General features: G+C 31.1%; 2 protein-coding genes across 7 annotated transcripts in view; both read right to left on the reverse strand.

Moving 5' to 3' along the window:
- The window catches only part of LOC129801808 (nuclear envelope phosphatase-regulatory subunit 1 homolog), a 1,478-nt gene extending 989 nt beyond the window's left edge, over window positions 1-489 (reverse strand). The window contains exons 1-3 of the mRNA XM_055847155.1: window positions 369-489; window positions 242-313; window positions 41-175 (exon numbers count right to left, since the gene is read on the reverse strand). Of these exons, the coding sequence (XP_055703130.1) occupies window positions 41-175; window positions 242-313; window positions 369-399 (238 nt within the window). The 5' untranslated portion in view covers window positions 400-489. The remainder of the gene's footprint in view (window positions 1-40; window positions 176-241; window positions 314-368) is intronic.
- Window positions 490-5,418: 4,929 nt separating this feature from the next.
- Window positions 5,419-20,612, reverse strand: part of LOC129801800 (microtubule-associated protein RP/EB family member 1) — a 30,275-nt gene continuing 15,081 nt past the window's right edge. For 3 of the 6 annotated variants that reach the window (XM_055847140.1, XM_055847138.1, XM_055847139.1), the window contains 5 exons: window positions 16,598-16,832; window positions 10,636-10,775; window positions 10,303-10,385; window positions 8,999-9,071; window positions 5,419-8,925 (listed from right to left, as the gene is read on the reverse strand). In XM_055847140.1, the coding sequence (XP_055703115.1) occupies window positions 8,872-8,925; window positions 8,999-9,071; window positions 10,303-10,385; window positions 10,636-10,775; window positions 16,598-16,832 (585 nt within the window). In that variant the 3' untranslated portion in view covers window positions 5,419-8,871. Of the gene's footprint in view, window positions 8,955-8,998; window positions 9,072-10,302; window positions 10,386-10,635; window positions 10,776-16,597; window positions 16,833-20,612 lie in introns of all 6 variants that reach the window. The other 3 variants (XM_055847142.1, XM_055847143.1, XM_055847141.1) reach the window with 2 other exon arrangements.

Consider the following 20,612-nt stretch of genomic DNA (forward strand, 5'->3'; position numbering starts at 1 on the left):
AGTAAAAATTCTTTTGTTATTCACGATAAATTCTATTTACCTAGAATAACAATGCCCACTGTAAAGATTGGATGGTTCAGGAGGGATTCTGTGAGAGGAACGACAGAAGTTCTAGGGTCCGTGAGCCAATACCAAGCTCCCAATGCTGTTAAGGTAGATATCACAAAGAGGATTACTGCAAAATATAGACAGAATATTTTAAAATATTTCCATAAAGACAGATAAGATCAATTTTGCTCACTTCTCCAGCGAAGAGTAGGCGGATGAAGAGCTGCAATCACTTCAGTTAATCTCCTTTCGAAGGCTTTTAGATCTGAAAAGATTTTCTCCGTTATTTGATGTTATTCAAAGTAAAAATTGCTACTTACCTTCACAAGCTGACTGTTCCATTTGCGACATTATAGATTTTGTTGGAAAAACTAAATATTTTCAATATTTTTTGTTACAGATAAAAATTGCTACTCGCTCTGACAAGTTGAGGTTATTGTACGAGTTTTAATTGAGATGTTGTCCGAATGGAGGCGCTAAAGTATAAAATGATTTTTCAGATTCCCGCTAAAATTCATATTTATAACAGATTCAATACCATTGCACAACCGGGCGCCCATTGCATTATCGAATCCAATGCTGCGCACTGTCTGTGTTTTTATTCTAAGTTTCCTATATTAGGTGAAATTCTTTTAACAATCTCCCCCATCTCCCTTATTGTAATCATTAGAAAATCTCATGTCCCCTGATCCGGCCCCAAACTTTGCCAAAATGTGCTTGGTTGAAATGTAATGATTTTTTGTTCACCTTAAGTTTACATGTTCATATTAATTGTAAATTTCATGAAAGCCCCTTAATAATGCAAAATCACATAACAACTGAGACAAAGCAGGGAAAATATCAGCACATTTACTTCATTCGATAATCACAATCATAATCGAACTTGAAAAATGTCAACAAACTTTTATCAAATTTAACTGTTGCCCGAAATTAAAAAGTACATATACAGTGGTGGCCATAAAAATAGAGTCACTTCTGAAAACTTGAGTTTTTTTTAAACTTTTTTCTAGTATGATTAAAAAAATTTACTTTATAATTGTTAAAGTAATTGCCTTACGTCGAAAAAGTAGAGTAGGGGAAAGTGCCCATGCTTGATACTGTAAAATGATGTTCAATGTTTGTGATTTTTTTTCTGATTAACACACAAACCGAAGCGATTCTTGCACTATGACAAAAAAATGTCTCACTTATAAGGTTCATAATCCCACCTCAAATAGTTCCTAGAAATCCTTAGATTTTCCTCAAGAAGAAAATTGAAATTCAGCGGCGATTTTTATACAAGTTGGGTCCGGGGCCTTCCTGTATAATAATTGATTCGACAATTCGGAGGCCCATTTTCACTGCAAAAATTTCACTGGATACAAAAAATTGCACATCAATATTTAGACGGAACTCTTAATCCATCTGCTAAAATCGTTTGTACGACTGGTTATTATTTTTAAACTCACTCTTATGTAATTTTTCTAAGCCGTGTTTTTATGACACTAGGGCACTAGCAAAAACCATTTTTTCACTTTGAGTCCATGAAAATGTCACTCTGCAACCTTAAAATTCAGGCAAAAGGGTTGAAGGTTATGTCAATTGTCGATAAAATGAAGGATTACAATATGTGTAATTATGAAAGATTCACATCTAATGATAGAGTTGCCACTTTTAAATTATCATTCATGGACCCTTTTTAAAATATAGGATAGACACAGGTAGAATTTATGAATTTGTCACCTCCCACAAAAACAGTGTCCCCAAGTAAAAATATTTTTACATAAATATTAATACTGATAAACCCTCTATGTGCCTATGATGGCAGTTTTCCTGAACAGCAACATTAATTAAGAAATACTTATGAAATATCATGTATCGAAATTACAGTTTTGGGCCTATTTTTGATTTTTGCTTCCTGAAACTAGGAAAAAAAAGCTCGGATCCTAATTTTTTCAGGAAGTGTGAGACTTAGGACCAGCTATTAAAATATATTGCTATGAGTCACTATTGATTAACACAGGAAAAAATAGTTATTATTAAGCTTGGACCGTATCAAGCATGGGCACTTTCCCCTACTGGCCTGGCCGCAAAAGGTCTGTATTTTTACTCAGAATGCGTCAATAATGATGTTCTGCTGGGATAAAAAAATATAATCACTTTCATTTATAGTCATAAACTGAAATTTATTTCGAGTATTTGAAAAAAAAAAATAAAATAAAATTTTAGTGTAATGTTATTAATTATTTAGTGTCTTGACAATTAATTTTTCGAGTTTAAGCTGATAAAGAAAACTATGAGACATTGGAGAAAATGTTGGACTTTCTTGTTAGATGCTCTATTAGATTTTTGAGGCTACGAAAGCATGGAATGATCGTGAATATCATAGCTGACCACAGTAAATTGCGAAAATCAGTAATCCATAACACAATATAGTTTTTACGTAAACATAGTACTCAAAATTTTGGCTGCCACCGGTTCCACGAGTCAATCGGATTAAGAAAACAACAACAAATCAGGATTTTCGAAATGTTCAATGTGGTAAAATCAATCTAGCATTTCTTCACAAGGAATTCTATGGGACAAATAAAGTTGAAAAGATCCTCAGTAAGTCCTGGCTAAATTAGAAATAGATTTTTATCAACAGGGTTACTTGGAAAGACGAACATGATGACGTGGTTAATTACCCTAATAAAAGAAGTTTGAATTTTGAAATTTCCAATAAGTGCCAAGTCTGGACTGAAGCTAATCATAAAAGAGTCCTATTTTCTGATGAAGCTGAATTTGTTCAACATTTTTTCGAAGTAAAATGCTGTATATGGCTCCTCTCAGACAAAATTTTTGAATATATGGCATACAAGAGCAACTATAATTTTTCTATGTTTCAAGGATTTAATAAACACTGTGTTTTCATGTTCGTCCTTCAAAGTGATACAAATAATCGAAATCTATTTCTAACTTGGCCAGAGAACTTACTTGAAGACCTTCTCAACTTTATTTTTCCTATAGAATACCTTACGGTGAAATGCTAGATTGATTTTACCACATTGAACAATTCGAAAATCCTGATTTGTTGTTGTTTGCTTAATCTGATTGACTCGTGGAACCGGTGGCAGCCAAAATTTTGAGTTTTATGTTTACGTAAACACTATATTGTGTTTTGGATTACTGATTTTCGCAATTTGCTGTGGTCAGCTATGACATTCACGATCATTCCATGCTTTCGTAGCCTCAAAAATCTAATAGAGCCTCTAACAAGAAAGTCCTACATTTTCTCCAATTTTTCATTGTTTCCTTTATCCAAACTAGAAAAATTAATTGTCAAGAAATACTGGAAATCAATTTCAGTTTATGACTATAAATGAAAGTGATTCTATTTTTTTATTTCAGCAGAACATCATTATTGACGCATTCTGAGTAAAAATATAGACCTTTTTGCGGCCAGTACAGTAGACTCTCTCTCAATCGTGAATATGGGGCAAAATGTCATCCGGTTTAGCGATAGAATTTAGCGTCAAAGCCTTTGTAAATTCTACAAAAAGCGCTCAATTTCAAAGAATCACGATAAAATAGGAAGAACTACAGCGAATTTGAGCTAATTAACAAAATTTGACGCCCGATTGAAAAAGAGCCGATTGAGTGAGAGTCTACTGTATTGTACTTTTTTGACGTAAGGCAATTACTTCAACATTTATAAAGTAAATTTTTTTAATCACAGGGGAAAGTACTCTCCCTTCGAACGTTCGTGCCTTCGAATAATGTAAATTTTCTTTCAGTTTTCGTAAGAGACTTACACATTTCTATTAAATATTAGTTAGCTTACTATCAATTATTAATAATTATGTGTAAATCTCTTAGGAAAACTAAAAGAAAATTCACATTATTCGAAGGCATGAACGTTCGAAGGGAGAGTACTTTCCCCTACTAGATAAAAGTTAACAAAAGTTAGAAAACTCAAGTTTTCAGGAGTGATTCTATTTTTATGGCCGCCACTGTATATAATGAATTCTAAAATAAAAGTAAATTTCAGGTAATATTTTTTAGAGAAAATGAAAATGTGCTATTTAAATTGGCCGTATGAATTATACCTAAACTTATAAAATGACAAAAACAGATGGTTTTACGAGATACAAATATTAAGTAATTATCATTTTTAAATAATGGGCATTATATTTTCTAAAAAAAAAATTAAAGCATGATTAGATATAAAGATTGTTATTGTATTATAAAACATAAAAATGGAAAAATCGCTGAAGAGTGCTATTTATCGTGGCGCCACTGGAAATAATAAGAATCTCACCTAAACTGATCTAGGTTTATCTATCCATTTACTACTGCGTTCATTGCGTTGATCCGGAGGTAATTCCAGACAACATCGTGAATTTGCTTCAGCCAGTTTCTCCTATAGATCTGCACGGAGGTCGAGGTTCCTGCACAATGGGTTGTATAGCTTTTCTGGGAGAGTTTGAACCTGCTACTGATTTCATTACAAATATACAGTGGCGGCCAATATAATAGAATCAGCTTCGCAAAGACCATTATTTTACCTTTAGCATTTTTGTTTATTCCAATTCGCTGAAATAATTTTTATATATAAATGTTGAAATAATTACCTTACGTTAAATAAGTATTGTTTTGGGCGCTAGAGGTCTCTTTTTTTTTTACAGAATACATCAATAGTGAAATTTGGTTTGAACAATAGGACCACTTTTATTTAAATTAAAGGATGTGGCCTAAAAATCGAATAAGTTTAAATAAAGCCATATTTAGGAACCATAAATGACAGTTTTCTTTTTTTTTAGCCGAACTAAATTTAAATATTGACGTACACTCGACTCTTCGTTATCTGGCTGACGTGGGGACAAAATGACATTTTGGTTTTATGAATCTGCATGGTCAACATTTTTTATTATTTTCTTCTGTGGGAATTTGTTTTCTGTCAAAAAACAACAGAATTTTCATTGTGGTGTGTTTATGTTTCATTTTGTAGCACGATTGTGTGTCAAAAACTTTGATAAATTGAAAATAATACATTAATTCACTCTGGACAAAATGCATGCTTCGTAAAAAAATCGTTTTGAATCGCCAGCGTTTGGCAGCTGTCACCCGGATAACGAAGTGCCGGACAACGAAGAGCCGTGTGTATTCTGTGTAAAACAGAGACCTCTAGCGGCCAAAACAAACCTTATTCCCACGCTTCTAATAATACGAAGATTTTAACTTCAGAATTATACCAACAAATTGGAAAAAAATACAAAAGTTAAAAAAATATAAGCTTTGCAAAGTGATTCTATTATTTTGGCCGCCACTGTATGTAATTGGTGGCTCTTATGATGCCTGGGACTCGTATTGATGCAACAATAATACCAGGGGAAGAAAAACAAAATTACGCAGTATTACATAATAATTTAATAAATTGTAATATTTTATACAATTGCAATATAGTAGCATTTAAAAAATTAGCAAGATATCTCTTTCAAATACAACTTTATCCATTGATTTTTTTTCTCCGCACATTTTGTTAATTCTGCATTTCTTTTCGTCCACTAATTTTTTTTAACTTGTAAACCATTCACCAATTCTTTTTGATCCACCGTCTTCACCAGTCTTCATTCTGAGTTAATAAATTAAATTGGAAAAAAATATATGAGAAATGCATGACAGAAGATTCAGTGAAGACTCTTGACTCGCTCAATATTGCAAATTGTTGGGTACAAAAAAATAATAGAAGATTAAGAGAAAACTACCTAAAATATATATAAAATCTTGATGGAGCGGGGAAATAGAGTGTAAAATTAATGCATGTCTAAATTCATAGTTTTTTTTCTTTCCTTCTAATATAAAAATGAGTAATTTAAGTGTTTATTTTTCTTTTCATCTTCATTTCTTCAAGACTTTCTTCTTCTACATAAAAAAAAACGCACACTTGAGCGATTGTTGACACATCACTTGTCGACATTGCATTGTTGACACGTCGGCAAATCTTATTTTTAATTAGCATTATGTTGTAGATCTTGGGGAGCCATTTTCAAAGTATTCTTGCTACAACTCCTTTAAAACTAGTCACGTCCATTTTCACTTAATTTATCACTAGCAATATCAGTTGAAAAATATTATTGATTAATGACATTTGTGCGAAAAATGTAAGAATTCTGCAAATGAACTAGGGTAAGTGTGCCAAATTCCGGCCAGCTTACAATTTCGGCCACCTTTTTGTTCCTCGAATTTCCATGAACTTTTAGATTTTACGTACTAAAAATGTAGATTCGACAAACGAGAGGACGTGAAAAAGATATTTGAAGAATTCCCGAAGTCAAGGAACTATGAGAATGAAGGTGGCCGAAATAGGGCATTAAAGCTATGTCTATATTTTTGTTCATTTTAAAATGTATTAAGAAGGATTTTAGAATAAATAAAGACGGTAAACTCTTTACAAGGTTCCAAGCAAGACACTTTCAGAAGAAAGAATAAAAAAATCAATTTGAATTTAAAATATTACATTTCAAACTTAAGACTTTGACGCTTGCATGCAACTATGCCGAAATTTGGCACACATACCCTATAAAGTCTTTCGACTTTTGCTAATGAAAATATATTTTTTAAGTCGCAATAATCATAAGGTTTGATTGAAATATATGCTGGAAAGCCTAAGCATGATTTAAGCAGTGATTATATAAATATAACACTCGTTATCTTCATTTATTCTTTTACTTGATCTAAAGGTTATTCTGTGCTGAATGTGAGGTTATGTATTGTGTATAATCTACTATCTACTTAATCTTAAAAGCAGATGATTTTGGGTGTAAAACCTTTGAAAATTTTGATGCATAAAAAAACATATATTCCCTGAAATCTTCGATTTTTTTGTTATTTTGATACATTCAGTCCCGGCATTAAGTCCTTCGGGATTATGCACCTGACGGAATTATGCAAATACAATTATGCAAGTTTACCTACCATTGGGAGTCAATTTATGAAATCATTTTTGAACTACGCCTAAATGTATACTATGTTGCGAGGCGGGAAATTTGAAAACATTTTGCTACTTTTTCAGAATAAAACTTTATTTTCCTTTAAAGGTATTTTTTTTTTAAATATTCTAACCATGTATTGAAGAACTGTGGTCAAAAAGTACTGTTTGTTAATGCATTTCTATTAAATAGTTGAATCTTTTTTTTTTGAACTACTTTTACTCCGCGCGAAATTCGTTCTACGGCAGATTTATTCAAAAGAAAGCCCCTGCAGGTATGCAAATTTTCTCGATGCATGATGCAATTTCGCGCGTTTTTTTTTTGGCCCCAAAACTGTGCATAATGCCGGAATCTTGTGTATTAACAATTAATATATTTTGTTCTTTTTTAATTAAATGCACCAAAATTTTGATTTTGCATATATTAAGTTCCAGCTTCAGAATTCATTCGTGGTTACTGGACCCGATGCTCTTATTTGCTCAAGAAGTTAGTTAACAATTTACAGATCATGTTAAACGTAACCTTAAAAGCCGAAAAGTACTTATTGTATTTACAAATTTCGTTAGATTTTGCATTTAAATTCAACTTTTATCACTAATTTATGCTGAAAAAAAAGATCTGATCTATTATAAGTACTTCAAATTATTTTATTAACTTTTAAAATTACTAATTTACAAAAATTGAGATTTGAGGTTGGAACAAGCATAACCTCACATTTCAGACAATTTAACCCAGCAAAAAATGAAGACAATAAGTCAAACACAAACTTCTGCAAAAATCTACAGCGATGTCTCTCTAAGAGACACACCGCTGTACTCTGTAAAATCGCTCCCACGCCAAGAACCACAAACAAAAATATAGATGTATGGCAAAAATTGCTTTTCCCTAATACTTTTAGCGATTTTACGTTCACCTTATATTAGTCTCTAGTGGTTTATTTTTCTCACTAAAGAGCTGACTTTATACAACTATTGCAACGTAATGTCATCTATTGTCGACAATTCATTTTCTTTCTACCCAAAATCGCTCATAAGACTATGATATTGTTCTTTTTTGCGCAACACTCTGTGCAATTTTCAAGTCTACGTGCGAAAAAAAATAGAGTAAATTCTGTTCGAGTGTTGATATTTTTGTCATTTTTGTTTGATTGATAAGGAACTGATATTTAAGAGTTATTTTCCTTTTCTCATACATTCTTTAAAAAAAAAAGTTATTTCTCATCTAAAATCAAAACAATCCCATTAGCACAAAAATTTGGACAATAAAAAAGTTTCATATACATACTAAATGGAATTTTAATGTTTACTAAAAAAGAAAAATGAGAAAAAACAAAGTCTCAAGTTACATTTTTCATATTCATGAACGATATAATGAAAAAAGATATGACAGAAAGAAAATACTTTAAAGATGTCTTCAAGAGCTTATTTGATACACAAAACAAAAAAAATATCATGAATGAAAAATTAATGTAAAGATTACTAGAGTTTACATAATGGCCTATAAAATGTGTGTTTTCCTCCCAAAATAAAAAAAATGACACTCGCAATATGTGGTTGATTTCAAGAGGTCTTATTTTTTATGCTTTAATTTACAAATCAAGTAATTTTTTTATTAAACAAAATTCATTTCTTCACTTTTTTTTAAATAAATTTATCAAGACAAATTTGTTGCACATTTTTGCCTCTCGAGATGTATATTTCTTTTCTTGTTTTTGTTTTTTTTTTTTGACAATACTATTTCTTGAGGCCTGACACAAATTTAAGAGGATTAGAAAACAAACCGTACAATGGAGCTCAAGGGGATTTTTATGCTGGCGATTAAACAGACAACCACGTTACTCTATGATCTCCCTTAGACTTTTTTTTCGTTAATTTTAATATTCTTCCTGATCCGGGGGAGTTAATTCATCCGGAGGAGCAAAACCATCCTGGAAATTGGCACAAAAACCATCACTCACTTGGGGAGATCAACTAGAACCAATACTTTCAAGTAACACTCACCTCAGTCGCATAGAGAATGTCCAGGATTTTTTGTACAATTGGTTGTGGTTCCGTCTCATCGGCATCTTGACATCTATCATAAACATACCATTATAATTAAGTGACCAAAAGAGTTTAGAAAAATATTTCTCTCAATTCTGAAATGAAGTGTCTTCTGAGATGTTGAATTAACTCTTTTTCATTGTAATTTTCGATTAACTATATTTTAGAGTTGATTTTACTTCTATTTAGAAATTTAGATGTAATATCCGGAAGAGTTGTTTTAACTTTTTTTTTTCCTAAAATTTACATGACAAAAGAATGTAAATAACTCTTTTAAAGACTGAAAATAACTCATTTTAAGAGTTAAAATAACTTCAAATCCCAAAATGGAATAGATTTTGTATTTTTATATTTTTTAATTTTATCATTTTCTTTATTAATATTTTATTTATCTCAAGTTCTGCATGTTTCGAGCGAAATATCACATATGATGCACTGTACATGTTTCCATGAAACACTGTTAGGCAGGAATATTTCTAGTTGATGTTCCATATGAACTTTGTCACACGAAAATCTTCTTGACTGAAGTATATTCTTGAAACGAAAACACTTAAGCATATACTTCAGTCGAGATGAAATTTTACATCGAAAAAGAGTAAATAATTACATCGATATCCCACGAATTAATTCAACTCGCACAAAGAGTTGTTTCAACTCTATTTACTAAATTTTACAACGAAAAAGATTAACAATTACATCGATATTCATAGAGTTAATTCAACTCTGCCATAGAGTTGTTTTAACTTTTTAGGTTTTCTCTTAGTGGCAAATTTTTACTGGCTAAATATTCTCGAGGATGAAGCGGTCTTCAGACTAAAGGTTTAGCCCAGTTCCCGAAGATCTCCAAATCCTATATAGCGAACAATTTTATTGCTTTTTACGTTAATTATCTTTAATAATGCAATCCTAAGTTAAATCTTTCCAAAAAATTGTGATTGATAAGAAATTAGTTCAGTTAAGCCATATGGCTAAGCCTTTAGTCTGAAGCCCAAATCAGACTCATTTTATTTCGGCTCTAACTCTGCTAATGTATAGATAGATAGCCAGTTTGACAGACAGAAAAAATATAATAAGTATGATGTCATTTCTTACAAAACCTCATATTTACAAAATTCTAGATGCCAAAATTTTGCATATTCACATTTCAATATTATTAATATAACGAAGATCTCGATATTATATATTAAATATTCATACTAAATAAACATTTATCATTTCAGCATTGAGATAATTTAAAATAATTTAAAAAAAAAACTACTTACAGAATTTCAATATCTCGCAATTTCGCAAAATAGAAGTCTCTCTCTTTCTCCAGACCTTCCAAATTGATTCTCATGTCCATGACCTTTAGAAAAAATTAAATTATATTAAAATAAATCTTTTTCTTTTTAATAATCTCCAAATTAATTAATTACAATCCATTTAAACAGTAAATAAATTATTTTAAACAAAAGTGTAAAGAATGATCCCGACGCGTGTCAACAATCAAAAGGTAAATGCACAATTCTACCCACTCATCAGTAATTCAATTGTGATTTATGGCTTTTTCGTCGGTGAAATTATTATAGATTTTGCACGCTTCTTGGTATTCTTACTTGATTTGTAAGTTCCTCCATTTGCTGGTTCGTCACCGTCGTGCCTTGATGGTTCCCAATGGAATCCTGTTTCTTTGGGGGTGTCGCATTCGAAGCACGATGTCCTGGAGCAGCGGCTGGTCTCGATGTTGCTTTGGAAACTACCCCAGAGAGGTAGATGATATATATTAATTAAATATCTTCCAGGATGTTTTATTGAGGATAAACATGAGAGTTTTCGTGTTAATTTAGATCATCATGCAAAGCCTGAGAAATGACTTTTTTTGTTTTTATTTTTTCGTCTTTTAGTAACATGCAGAAGCTAAAGTTTTGCACCTGAGTTCGTCACTTTATACAGCAATAATCGTTGGCTTGGAGATTATTCATAGATTTAATTGGAAAAAATTAGGAAAATAGCTGAGAAAATATAGGTATAGGAATATAGTTTCATATATGAAAATGTTCTTTTTCTGCTATATAAATAGCTAGTTGCTTGCCACTCAGTCCACAAGCAAGATGTTTCAAGTATAAGGAGGGTCAAATCGAACTGCCAGTGACGTAGTAGATACTTTTACCCGACTGGTACAGTGTTGACAACTCAGATTTGTCAAAGATTTGTAATAGAAAAATAAGAATCGAATAATTTTGCAAAGATTTATTAGTTTTCTTCATAAAAGAAAATATATTTATTGTTTGGATGTCCAATATATGTATTATTGTTCCTCGGCTAATGAACTTCAAATAAGTATAATATGATAAATTTTGATTTAAAAAAAAAACGACTTTTTACTAATACGACCTCATTGGGTATGATATAAAAATTGCCTAGGATAAAATATCGTCCTTATATGCCATTAAACACAATAATTTCCTTAAATCGATTTTCCATTGTTAAATTTTAAAGTTTAATCTTATTTTGCAGATAATATGTTTAAAGATTGCATTTCAAATTGTACACTTCTTAGTCAATTTTCAATTTTATTAAGTTTTTTGAAAAATTATAGACTACAGTGCTGTCTCTCTATATGCACAGCTTTTGTGTCGGTTGCATTCAAAATCAATTTGTTTACATTTTGACAAAGTAATAAAGACAATTATTTTCTTGGTAACTAATTTTTCTTGTTTTTAATTTTCTTAATTTTATTTTTTCTGTCTCATATTATATTTAAAATAACACGGGAAATTCTAGAACAATAAAAAAATGATAATTTACTAAAAGAAAGAAAAAAACCGTTGGGAATTTCAAAAAAAGTTGTGCATATTCAGAGAGAGAACTGTCAAAAAAAGTACCCAAACTGTGCATATAGCGAGACAGCACTGTACACAGAAAAAAAATTCACAGCGTTCTAGTCAAGGCTAGCCTTACTGGCCAATCGAATATATGGGGTTGTGGAGCACCACATTTCTCTTTTTACGTCGCATTTTATAATTTCCATATCGATAAAATGGGTTTTTTAACAATTTTATTTACAAAGGAAAAGTAATACTTCAGAAAAATTGATTTTTTTTTATGTTTCACTACAATGATAGTTTCAATGAGTGTATTAGGCCTCAGGATTATAAATAATACCTCGTTTGATGTTTCGACAGCAGTATTTTCAGAAACTGTTCTAGATTCAGAGGCATGTACTTTGAAGGCAAAATTGTACCATATGCCTTGAAACAAATCGATATTGCTTTTTTATTTGTCTTGTAGCAAAAAATTAAGAAATTTGAATATTAAATGAGGTTGGATCTTAATGAATCACAGATTTTTTTTGTGTAATATAAATTAAGATTTATTTTCGATTTTCCCAGAAAAATATGGTAAAATCTGAACTGTAGAGAGCACTTTTCCCTAGTGTATAGAATATTTAATTAACTTTCTCTTTGTGGAAAAAATTTTTGATTAAATTTTTATGATTTAAATTTAAGAAAATAGACCAGCCCCCCAATTCCGATGGCCGTCACGAAATTTATCCAGATTTTTCGGGATGGTGGTTGTGTGTGTGAAGCCGCTTCAGCTCATATTTTGTGCACTTTTGAGCAAATTATTCACATTTAAACACAGAAACACCCTTTATGAGATGAAAATTATTGTAATTTGATTTACTAAAACATTAAATTCGCGAAAAACTAGAGAAAAATCCGTGAAATTCAACGCTTGTTCAATGAGGCTGTCATTTATCAATCATGCATTGCTCTCGCTCGCACTCTCTCGTTCACTCTTTAATTGCGGGATATTTTCAAAATCATTTCCGTTACATAGCCGGCTTCATTAAATCACTCAAATTTTAATTTCTTTGTTACAAGTGTGGTCCAAGGCAACAAAATAATTTTTTTAAATGATTTTTCCATATGAATTTATTAATGCCTTGGGCATTTAATAAACAACTTCGTTATGAACTATAATACCTAAAGTTTTTTTTTCTAAAAAACAGTGGAATAAAATGAAATCCTTTCTTGTGGGGGATGCAAGTGGATGAGTACTTTTGTTTTCCTTTTGGTGTTTCATGAACATGTTCTCCCAAGACATTTATGGAGGAATATCACGTCAAATTTCTGAGATATCTTTAGGTAAAAATTCTCAAGAAATTAATAAACTTGCTTGTTTAAACTCGTATTTATCTCAATAATTGTACATTACAGAACGTTGGTGTCTAGAATCCAGAAATGATTTTTGCAGGAGAATTCAAGGAAAAATTTCCTAGAACAAACTAATTTCCTATCATTTAATTTTTCCTGTAATTTTCTCGATTTTTCTCATAAATCCTTGAATATTCTTCAAACTTATAACTAAGGCTGTATAGGACAACTTGTGTCCTTCGCGAAAATATTTCCTTGAAGAAAGAGCTGGGGCCACTGAATATCATAGGATGGGAAGGAAGAGGTAATGTTAACATCATCGTAAAACATGAACAAAATAATCTATTAAAATATGAATATTTTGTCTTTGGATTATAAATCTTTTCTTCCTAGAGATTTCGGTGCCCTGCGCAGCACACCTTCTTCATTGGTCGAAAATGTCAGGTTTTGGAGGATTTGTCTTTCTTGGGGCCAAAGGGATGTCTTTATTGGGTACATGCGGTATATGGGTCCTGAATCACACACTCCACGAACAATTTTACGGCGATATTTTACTTCTTACAAATAAGTTACTAAATGCGTTAAGCAAAACTTAATTAGTAGCCAAGAAAGATTTTTATTTCATTTTGTTTAACTTGTGAAGTAACTAGTAATCTTATTTGTAAAAAGTAAAATATCGCTGTAAAATTGTTCGTGAAGTGTGTGACTCAGAACCCATGTACCCAATGAAGACATCCCTTTAGAGACCCCAAGAAAGACAAAATCCCAGAAACCTGACATTTTCGATCCGTGAAGAAGGTCCGCAGGGAACCGAAAAAGCTCTGAGAAGAATTTTTTTTTTTTCTGGGCTGAAATGTTCCATTCAACGACCATCAGATTACTGTTGTTAATAAATTGTTACACCGGTCCCTTACCCTTAAGTTCTCCGTGTTTATGATCTTCAGAGAACTTAGCTCTTTTTTCGAGAATATTTTCGTGAAAAACACAAGTAGTCTTGCGCAATCCTTTTCGGGGTTCGCAGGATATTTAGGAATTTATGAAGAAAATGAAGAAAATTATAGAAAAAATAAAAATAAAAATTAATTTGTTTAAAAATGTAGTTCTAGGAAAATCTTCTTTGATTTTTTTTTGACAAATCGTTTCTGGACAACACCATCCTACTCGTTATTGAAATAACATGCATTTAATCAAATACTTTTACCCATTTCTTGAGAATTTTCACATTAAGATATTTTAGAATGTTGAAGTGATGGACCATAAGTATCTTTGTGGGTTCTGGAGACACCAAGAAACCCCAAAGTATTCATCGATAATTATTTCAATTCTTCCTCGTGGACATTAAATTTATGTAATTATATATTACATAAAATTAATAAAACCAATTTTAACAAAAAATTTTGAGCACTAAATCGTGAAATTTTCACTTAAAATGCATCTATTTTGCCATCTCACGACCTCCAGGAGCTCGCGAGATAAAATTCGCGGGATATTCAAAATAACAGCCATTATTCCGCTTTTTGTGCACTACTACACATGCCATCCCTCTGAAAGCGCCACACTCTTTATCCGTGCCCACTCATACAGAGTGAAGACTCTGTGTATGATGTATATTTCTATTTCGCAAAATCGGGAAAATTTTGGCGGGATAGCAATGTGACGGCGTCAGAATTGCATCACAGGAATAAGAATATTGGGATATCATTCCAAAGTGCGGTAAAGTGCCACATTTTTTATACGGAGCATAACATCATAAATGAATGAACAATTGAATGGGTTTTACCACAATTAAGACTACAATTATCAAAAAAAAAGATCACGTTTTAATCCATAATAGAAATTATGAGAATAACTCAATTGATTCTCAAAAACTCCGAATATCGTAAATATTTATCTCTCAAGTATTGCAATATTCAAAAAAAAAAAAACTCGCTAAAGGCGAGAAAATGCCAATCTTGTCTTAATGAATTCCCCTCGTTGGCAAAACTTTAACAGGTGATGACATTTTATAGGTTTCGTGGAATGAAAATTGGTTAAAAAACACAATATAATTGTGTAAAAATTTTCGATAAAAATTAAGTAATGTAAGATCCAAAATAGTCGTAAAATAGTACTGAAAGAACCATAAGTTGAGAATTCAAATGTCATCTTAAATTTCTTTTCTGAATTCCTCTTGACAGTTCTAACTAAGAAAACTCATACCAGATACTTAAAGATGTCAATTTTAGAGGAAAATTTTAGAAAGTTTTAAAAAAAATAACTTAATATAATAAAATAGCTTTTTGCTAATAAAATCAATGAAAACTCATTTTAAGATTTTTCTTGTTTTTTCATAGTTTAACACAAAACAAAAAATGTGAAAATCTTAATGGGGAAATGGATTTATGAGTCCTTAGAACTGTTGTAGAAGTCTTACGAAATTAAAGAAAATTTAATTTGCTTTTTGTTTAGAATATCTGAACTCGACATTTTATATCAATTTGGTATTCTACGTGATTTATATTTTGAATTCTGTGTTATTTTACTTATTCTGAGTTTTTCCAGAAAACATATATTTGTATTGAATGTTCTGACACATTTGTGATATGCTTATATGGTGTATGGTCTGCCGGGTTTCGTGGGAATAATTTTTGTCCAGTGGAATTTTGTGGCAAAAAAGTATGAGAAAAACAGAAAAAACATCAAATATTAGTTTAATTGACAATAATAATCATTCCTGTTAACAACAAAACAAATAATTTTGATATATTCCTAACATTTTATAGAAAAGTATTCGCTTGAGATTTTGGCGCGGGGCACGGACAGATGATTTTTGACATAATCTCCAAAAAGTATCTACGTCATCACCAGGCCGATCTGGCCCACCTTATTACTTTGTTATTTGTTTTTAATCATCTTGGTCTACAAGGTACTTATTTATTGAAAAACAATAAACCTCTTAAGAATCTTCGATAAACTATAAGTCTTTAACAACAAATTCAATGAAGGCCTTCTTTATAATAAAATTAAAAAAAAAAGATGTAAATTACGATAATTGCTGATGCAAGTGACGAACTCTTCAACCAACTATTGTACACATTTGCCTTATGAGCTCTATAATGTTATGACAAATTTTTGTCAAAATGAAGCATTTTGAATTTTTTTTAATGCGATTTATTTCAAAATGCTTCAATTTGACGAAAAAATCTCACAATGTATAGAGAGACCTTTATACATACAACACATATTTTGACCTACAGAATCTTCTTTTATTGCAAAATCAACTAGACAGAAAGAATTGCATAAAGAAAATCAACAATAGACACAACAAAATATTGGCAAGTTACCACAAAACAAAGAGTCTGAGATAGAAAGATCTCAGGATAAATTTGGGATTGAGAAGGCATATAATAAGATATAGAGTATTTTTTTTAAGACGTACTGGGTTTCGCCGCAACGCGCGGAGCTATGGCCACCGCGGGAATGGTTCTCTTCGGACCGGCAAGGGCGCTCTTGGATGAGGCCGCCGATCCCATTCCCATCGGCATATTTTCGCGTGCCAACAGTGCATTGTAATCTTTCCCATCGTAATTTGCATCGAAAAATTTTTTGAACCATTGCAAAAATTCAAAATTATCTTGGAAACGACCCTTAACTAATCTATCGATTGGGATTATCTAGAAAAGAAGAGATAAAGAAAAAGAAACAAAACACAAAGATTAAAGAAAAAAATAAACAAATTTAAAGAAATAACATATTTTTCACAAATTCCAAAATAAGGTAATTTTTTGATCAATTTGTTGCAAATCTGAAAAAGATTTTTGTTTTTTTTTTTTTTTTTAAATATAAAAGAACAGTTATTTTTTGGTTGTATTGTTTCTAGGCAAAAATTCTTCGATTAATTTAGTAAATTGTTATTTTTATTAATTTCGAGCAATTGATAAATACTTTCACACTATTTTTCTTCTATAATAAAATACAACTATGTTTAAAATTTCTAAAGTATACATAGAACAAGAAAAACATAAAAGTATCCATCATCCTAAATATTTACACTTATATACAGAAATTTATACAAAAAAAAAAACAAACTGTCTAGAAGCAAAAGAATGTGAAAGTATCAAATATCCCATCTCTGATTAATTTATAAGTCAATGAATGAGTAGCTCGAGAAATGACTAAATTAATTCACTTGTTAATCGAAGAACTTCTACAGCAGCACCAATAGGTAATAATTTTAAATAAAAATTAGAAAACAAGATTACAAAAATAATATTTAGTGGATAATTCACCGCCACGCCCTGTGTTCTAAAAAAACGAAAAAAATTAACATAAATTGCTCAATAAACATCTAGAGATCGAGGAATATCTTTGTAACTAAATAAACATTTTTTTTTACACTGAAAGAAATGAGATGAGGTAAATGCATACTTTTAGAATCACGTTTTAATACAAAATATTCTCCACTGAGAGAAATCCGAAAAAGTTAAAATAACATTCCGGAAATGTTAATTTTACCCTGCAGTATTGATCCAAAATCGGTGTAAATTTTACCCTTTTTAGGTCTATTGGGGTTAAAGTTACCCTTCTTCGTGTTAATTTTACCCATAAAAAGGTGCAAAATTAACATTAAAAAATGTTAATATATTTTAACACCTAAAAAGTGTTAGTAGCCGTACTCACTATGGCGTTGTTATCTCGTAATCTCCGTAATCTGTTATCTTGTTATAATTTTTCATTTATAAAATACATTGCGAGAACATAACGAGATAACGAGATAACGATATTACAAGATAACAGCGCCATAGTGAGTACGGCTAGTTATAAAGAAAAAGTTAATCGCACCCACTTTTTTCTCAGTGTACCTTTGATAACGATTTTTTTTTGTAACAATCGAACTTCTTGTCCTCATGTAGTATTTTTAAATCTCAAAATTAAAAAATATATAATTATAAAGTATCTGTTCCAAATTCCGGACAGTACATCTTAGCACTGATGTTTTGAGTTTTTGAAGTTATTATATTTTTAAAATATTTGAATTTCTGTCACTTCCTTATGAAAAGTGCCGTTCGGAACATCGTAGAGCAATTTTTAACTGATCTTTGCTTTTTTTTTTAATAATTCTTAATATAGTAAAAATGAATAAAAATACAGATATGGTATTATTATAAAGTTTCTTGCCCTTTTGTAACGCTTCAAAGACAAATTGCACAGCATTTTATTTATTAAGAGATAATTCATTTTTTTTACTATTTGGCATTCTACAATCTATAGGTCCAGGAAATAAAAAAAAAACTAAAAATTTATGGAATAATTAGGAAAACCAAGTGTCCGATATTGCAAACATATCGTTCATTGGTTGATCGTGTTCTTCACGTAAGGGTAAGGTAGAGTAGTTTCATGAATGCATGATTTTAGAATATAAATACAAAAAATTTAGGATAAAAATCAATATTAATATTTACGAAAACTGTTATATATTTTCAAATAAATAATACCCATGAGAAACCAGCTAGACTGATCTTAAATATAGTTTATAATTATTTTCCAGGGCACTCAATGGGTTAAGTGATAGAGCGCTCGCTCTATGATGCAAGTGTCCCGGGTTCGAATCCCCTTTAGGTCACCAGAAATTATTCTGGCGTTAAAGGTGTTCGGATTGCATCCAGTGAGCTTCATTGCACTTGATTCCACGGGCATGGAAGGGGACTGACAATCTCATCCCGTACAAGAAAAAATAATAATGCATGTCTAGAAATCCCCTTGCGGGAAGGCCTTGTTCCTTCATGGAATGTTGTGCCAGCATTATTATTAAGTAGAGTCTTCTAAATTCGAACGCTCGGGGGGTATTTTTGACATTTCTCACCTCCCAAATTCGAACGATTTTTTCAAAACTAACGAAATTTATGTGATATTAAATTGTATTTTGAATCAAATTCCCGTACTTTCTGACAAGTCTTAGTGGTAACATACTTTCTTTTCATTTTATACGATCATAATGTATGTAAACATCCAGAAAAAAGCACATTTATATGATTTTCATTAATCCAGAATACGAATTTTTTAACATAACCCCACAATTGAGATTTTGAATCCAAACGTCGTTCGAATTTGAGAGATTCAGATTTGAGAGACTCTACTGTATTATTATTAATTATTTGCCAAATTGATCTTAAAAAAAATCATATATGGACGAAATATTTGCCTAGGTAACTTCTAAAAATAAATCACAACGCGTCTCCGACAAACCCCCAAAAAATATGATTTTGGTTAAGACGAGGCTGGAGGAAAATGATGGGCATGTTGATGGTTCCAGGGTCGACACTTATAAGTGGCCCTCCGAAGGTCCCAAGTGTCTATGTCTAACCGTTCGGCCTTTAGAGCTGGTAACAGCCAAACGAACAAACAGCGTGACGTCAAGAAACTCGAAACTGCAGATATCCGAGAGTTGAAATTTATACATACAGTGCTGTCTCTCTATATGCACAGCTTTTGTGTCGGTTGCATTCAAAATCAATTTGTTTACATTTTGACAAAGTAATAAAGAAAATTATTTTCTTGGTAACTAATTTTTCTTGTTTTTAATTTTCTTAATTTTATTTTTTCTGTCTCATAATATATTTAAAATAACACGGGAAATTCTAGAACAATAAAACAAATGATAATTTATCCAAAGAAAGAAAAAAACCGTTGGGAATTTCAAAAAAAGTTGTGCATATTCAGAGAGAGAACTGTCAAAAAAAGTACCCAAACTGTGCATATAGCGAGACAGCACTGTAACTCAAAATTTATGGATTATATATAGGGGAGACTGGGGTAAAAAGTCACAAATTGAAAATTTAAAAATATCTCTCAAGATAAAAGAGATAACGGCTTAAATTTTTTCCATAGATGGCCTCCATAGACCTTCTTCAAAGTCGTAAGTTTCTTAGAATTCGAACAAGGAATTCAGAAAATAAAAAATATTGAAATTTTTAGCCGTATTTTTAAAATGTTTTCCTTACAACAGATATCAATTTTGTCCTACTTTTTTTCCAAAATTTATGCACTGGTAAGTATTTCCTAAATTATTTAGATTCTTTGAATATGAAACCACTATATATTTTAGAATTTTACAAAGATTCTTTTCTCCAGAAATCCTTTTATTAAAAATGGCCACTTGGGGTAAAAAGTAACAAAAGGTATGAAGCAAAAGTAACAAAAACCGAAGCAATTTCTGATGATGACGGCAAGAAGAAACGTAATTTTCACGTTTCGCCGCTTTTTGTTTGCATTGGTCAAACGATTAGCAGTCTCTTGTGTATTATTTTTCTAAAATAGCTTGAAAAGCGCTTTTCTCGTTCAGATAGGGACAACTGTGTTTTAAAAAGGTGTATGAAAATATGTCACCTAGCTATTTTTTTTAAACTTACGAAAGCTCGTAATAAAGCAAATCAAATTTGATAATATCCCATACT

The sequence above is a fragment of the Phlebotomus papatasi genome, chromosome 2 (genome assembly GCF_024763615.1).
Source record: "Phlebotomus papatasi isolate M1 chromosome 2, Ppap_2.1, whole genome shotgun sequence".
In the NCBI taxonomy this organism is placed as follows: Eukaryota; Metazoa; Arthropoda; class Insecta; order Diptera; family Psychodidae; genus Phlebotomus; species Phlebotomus papatasi.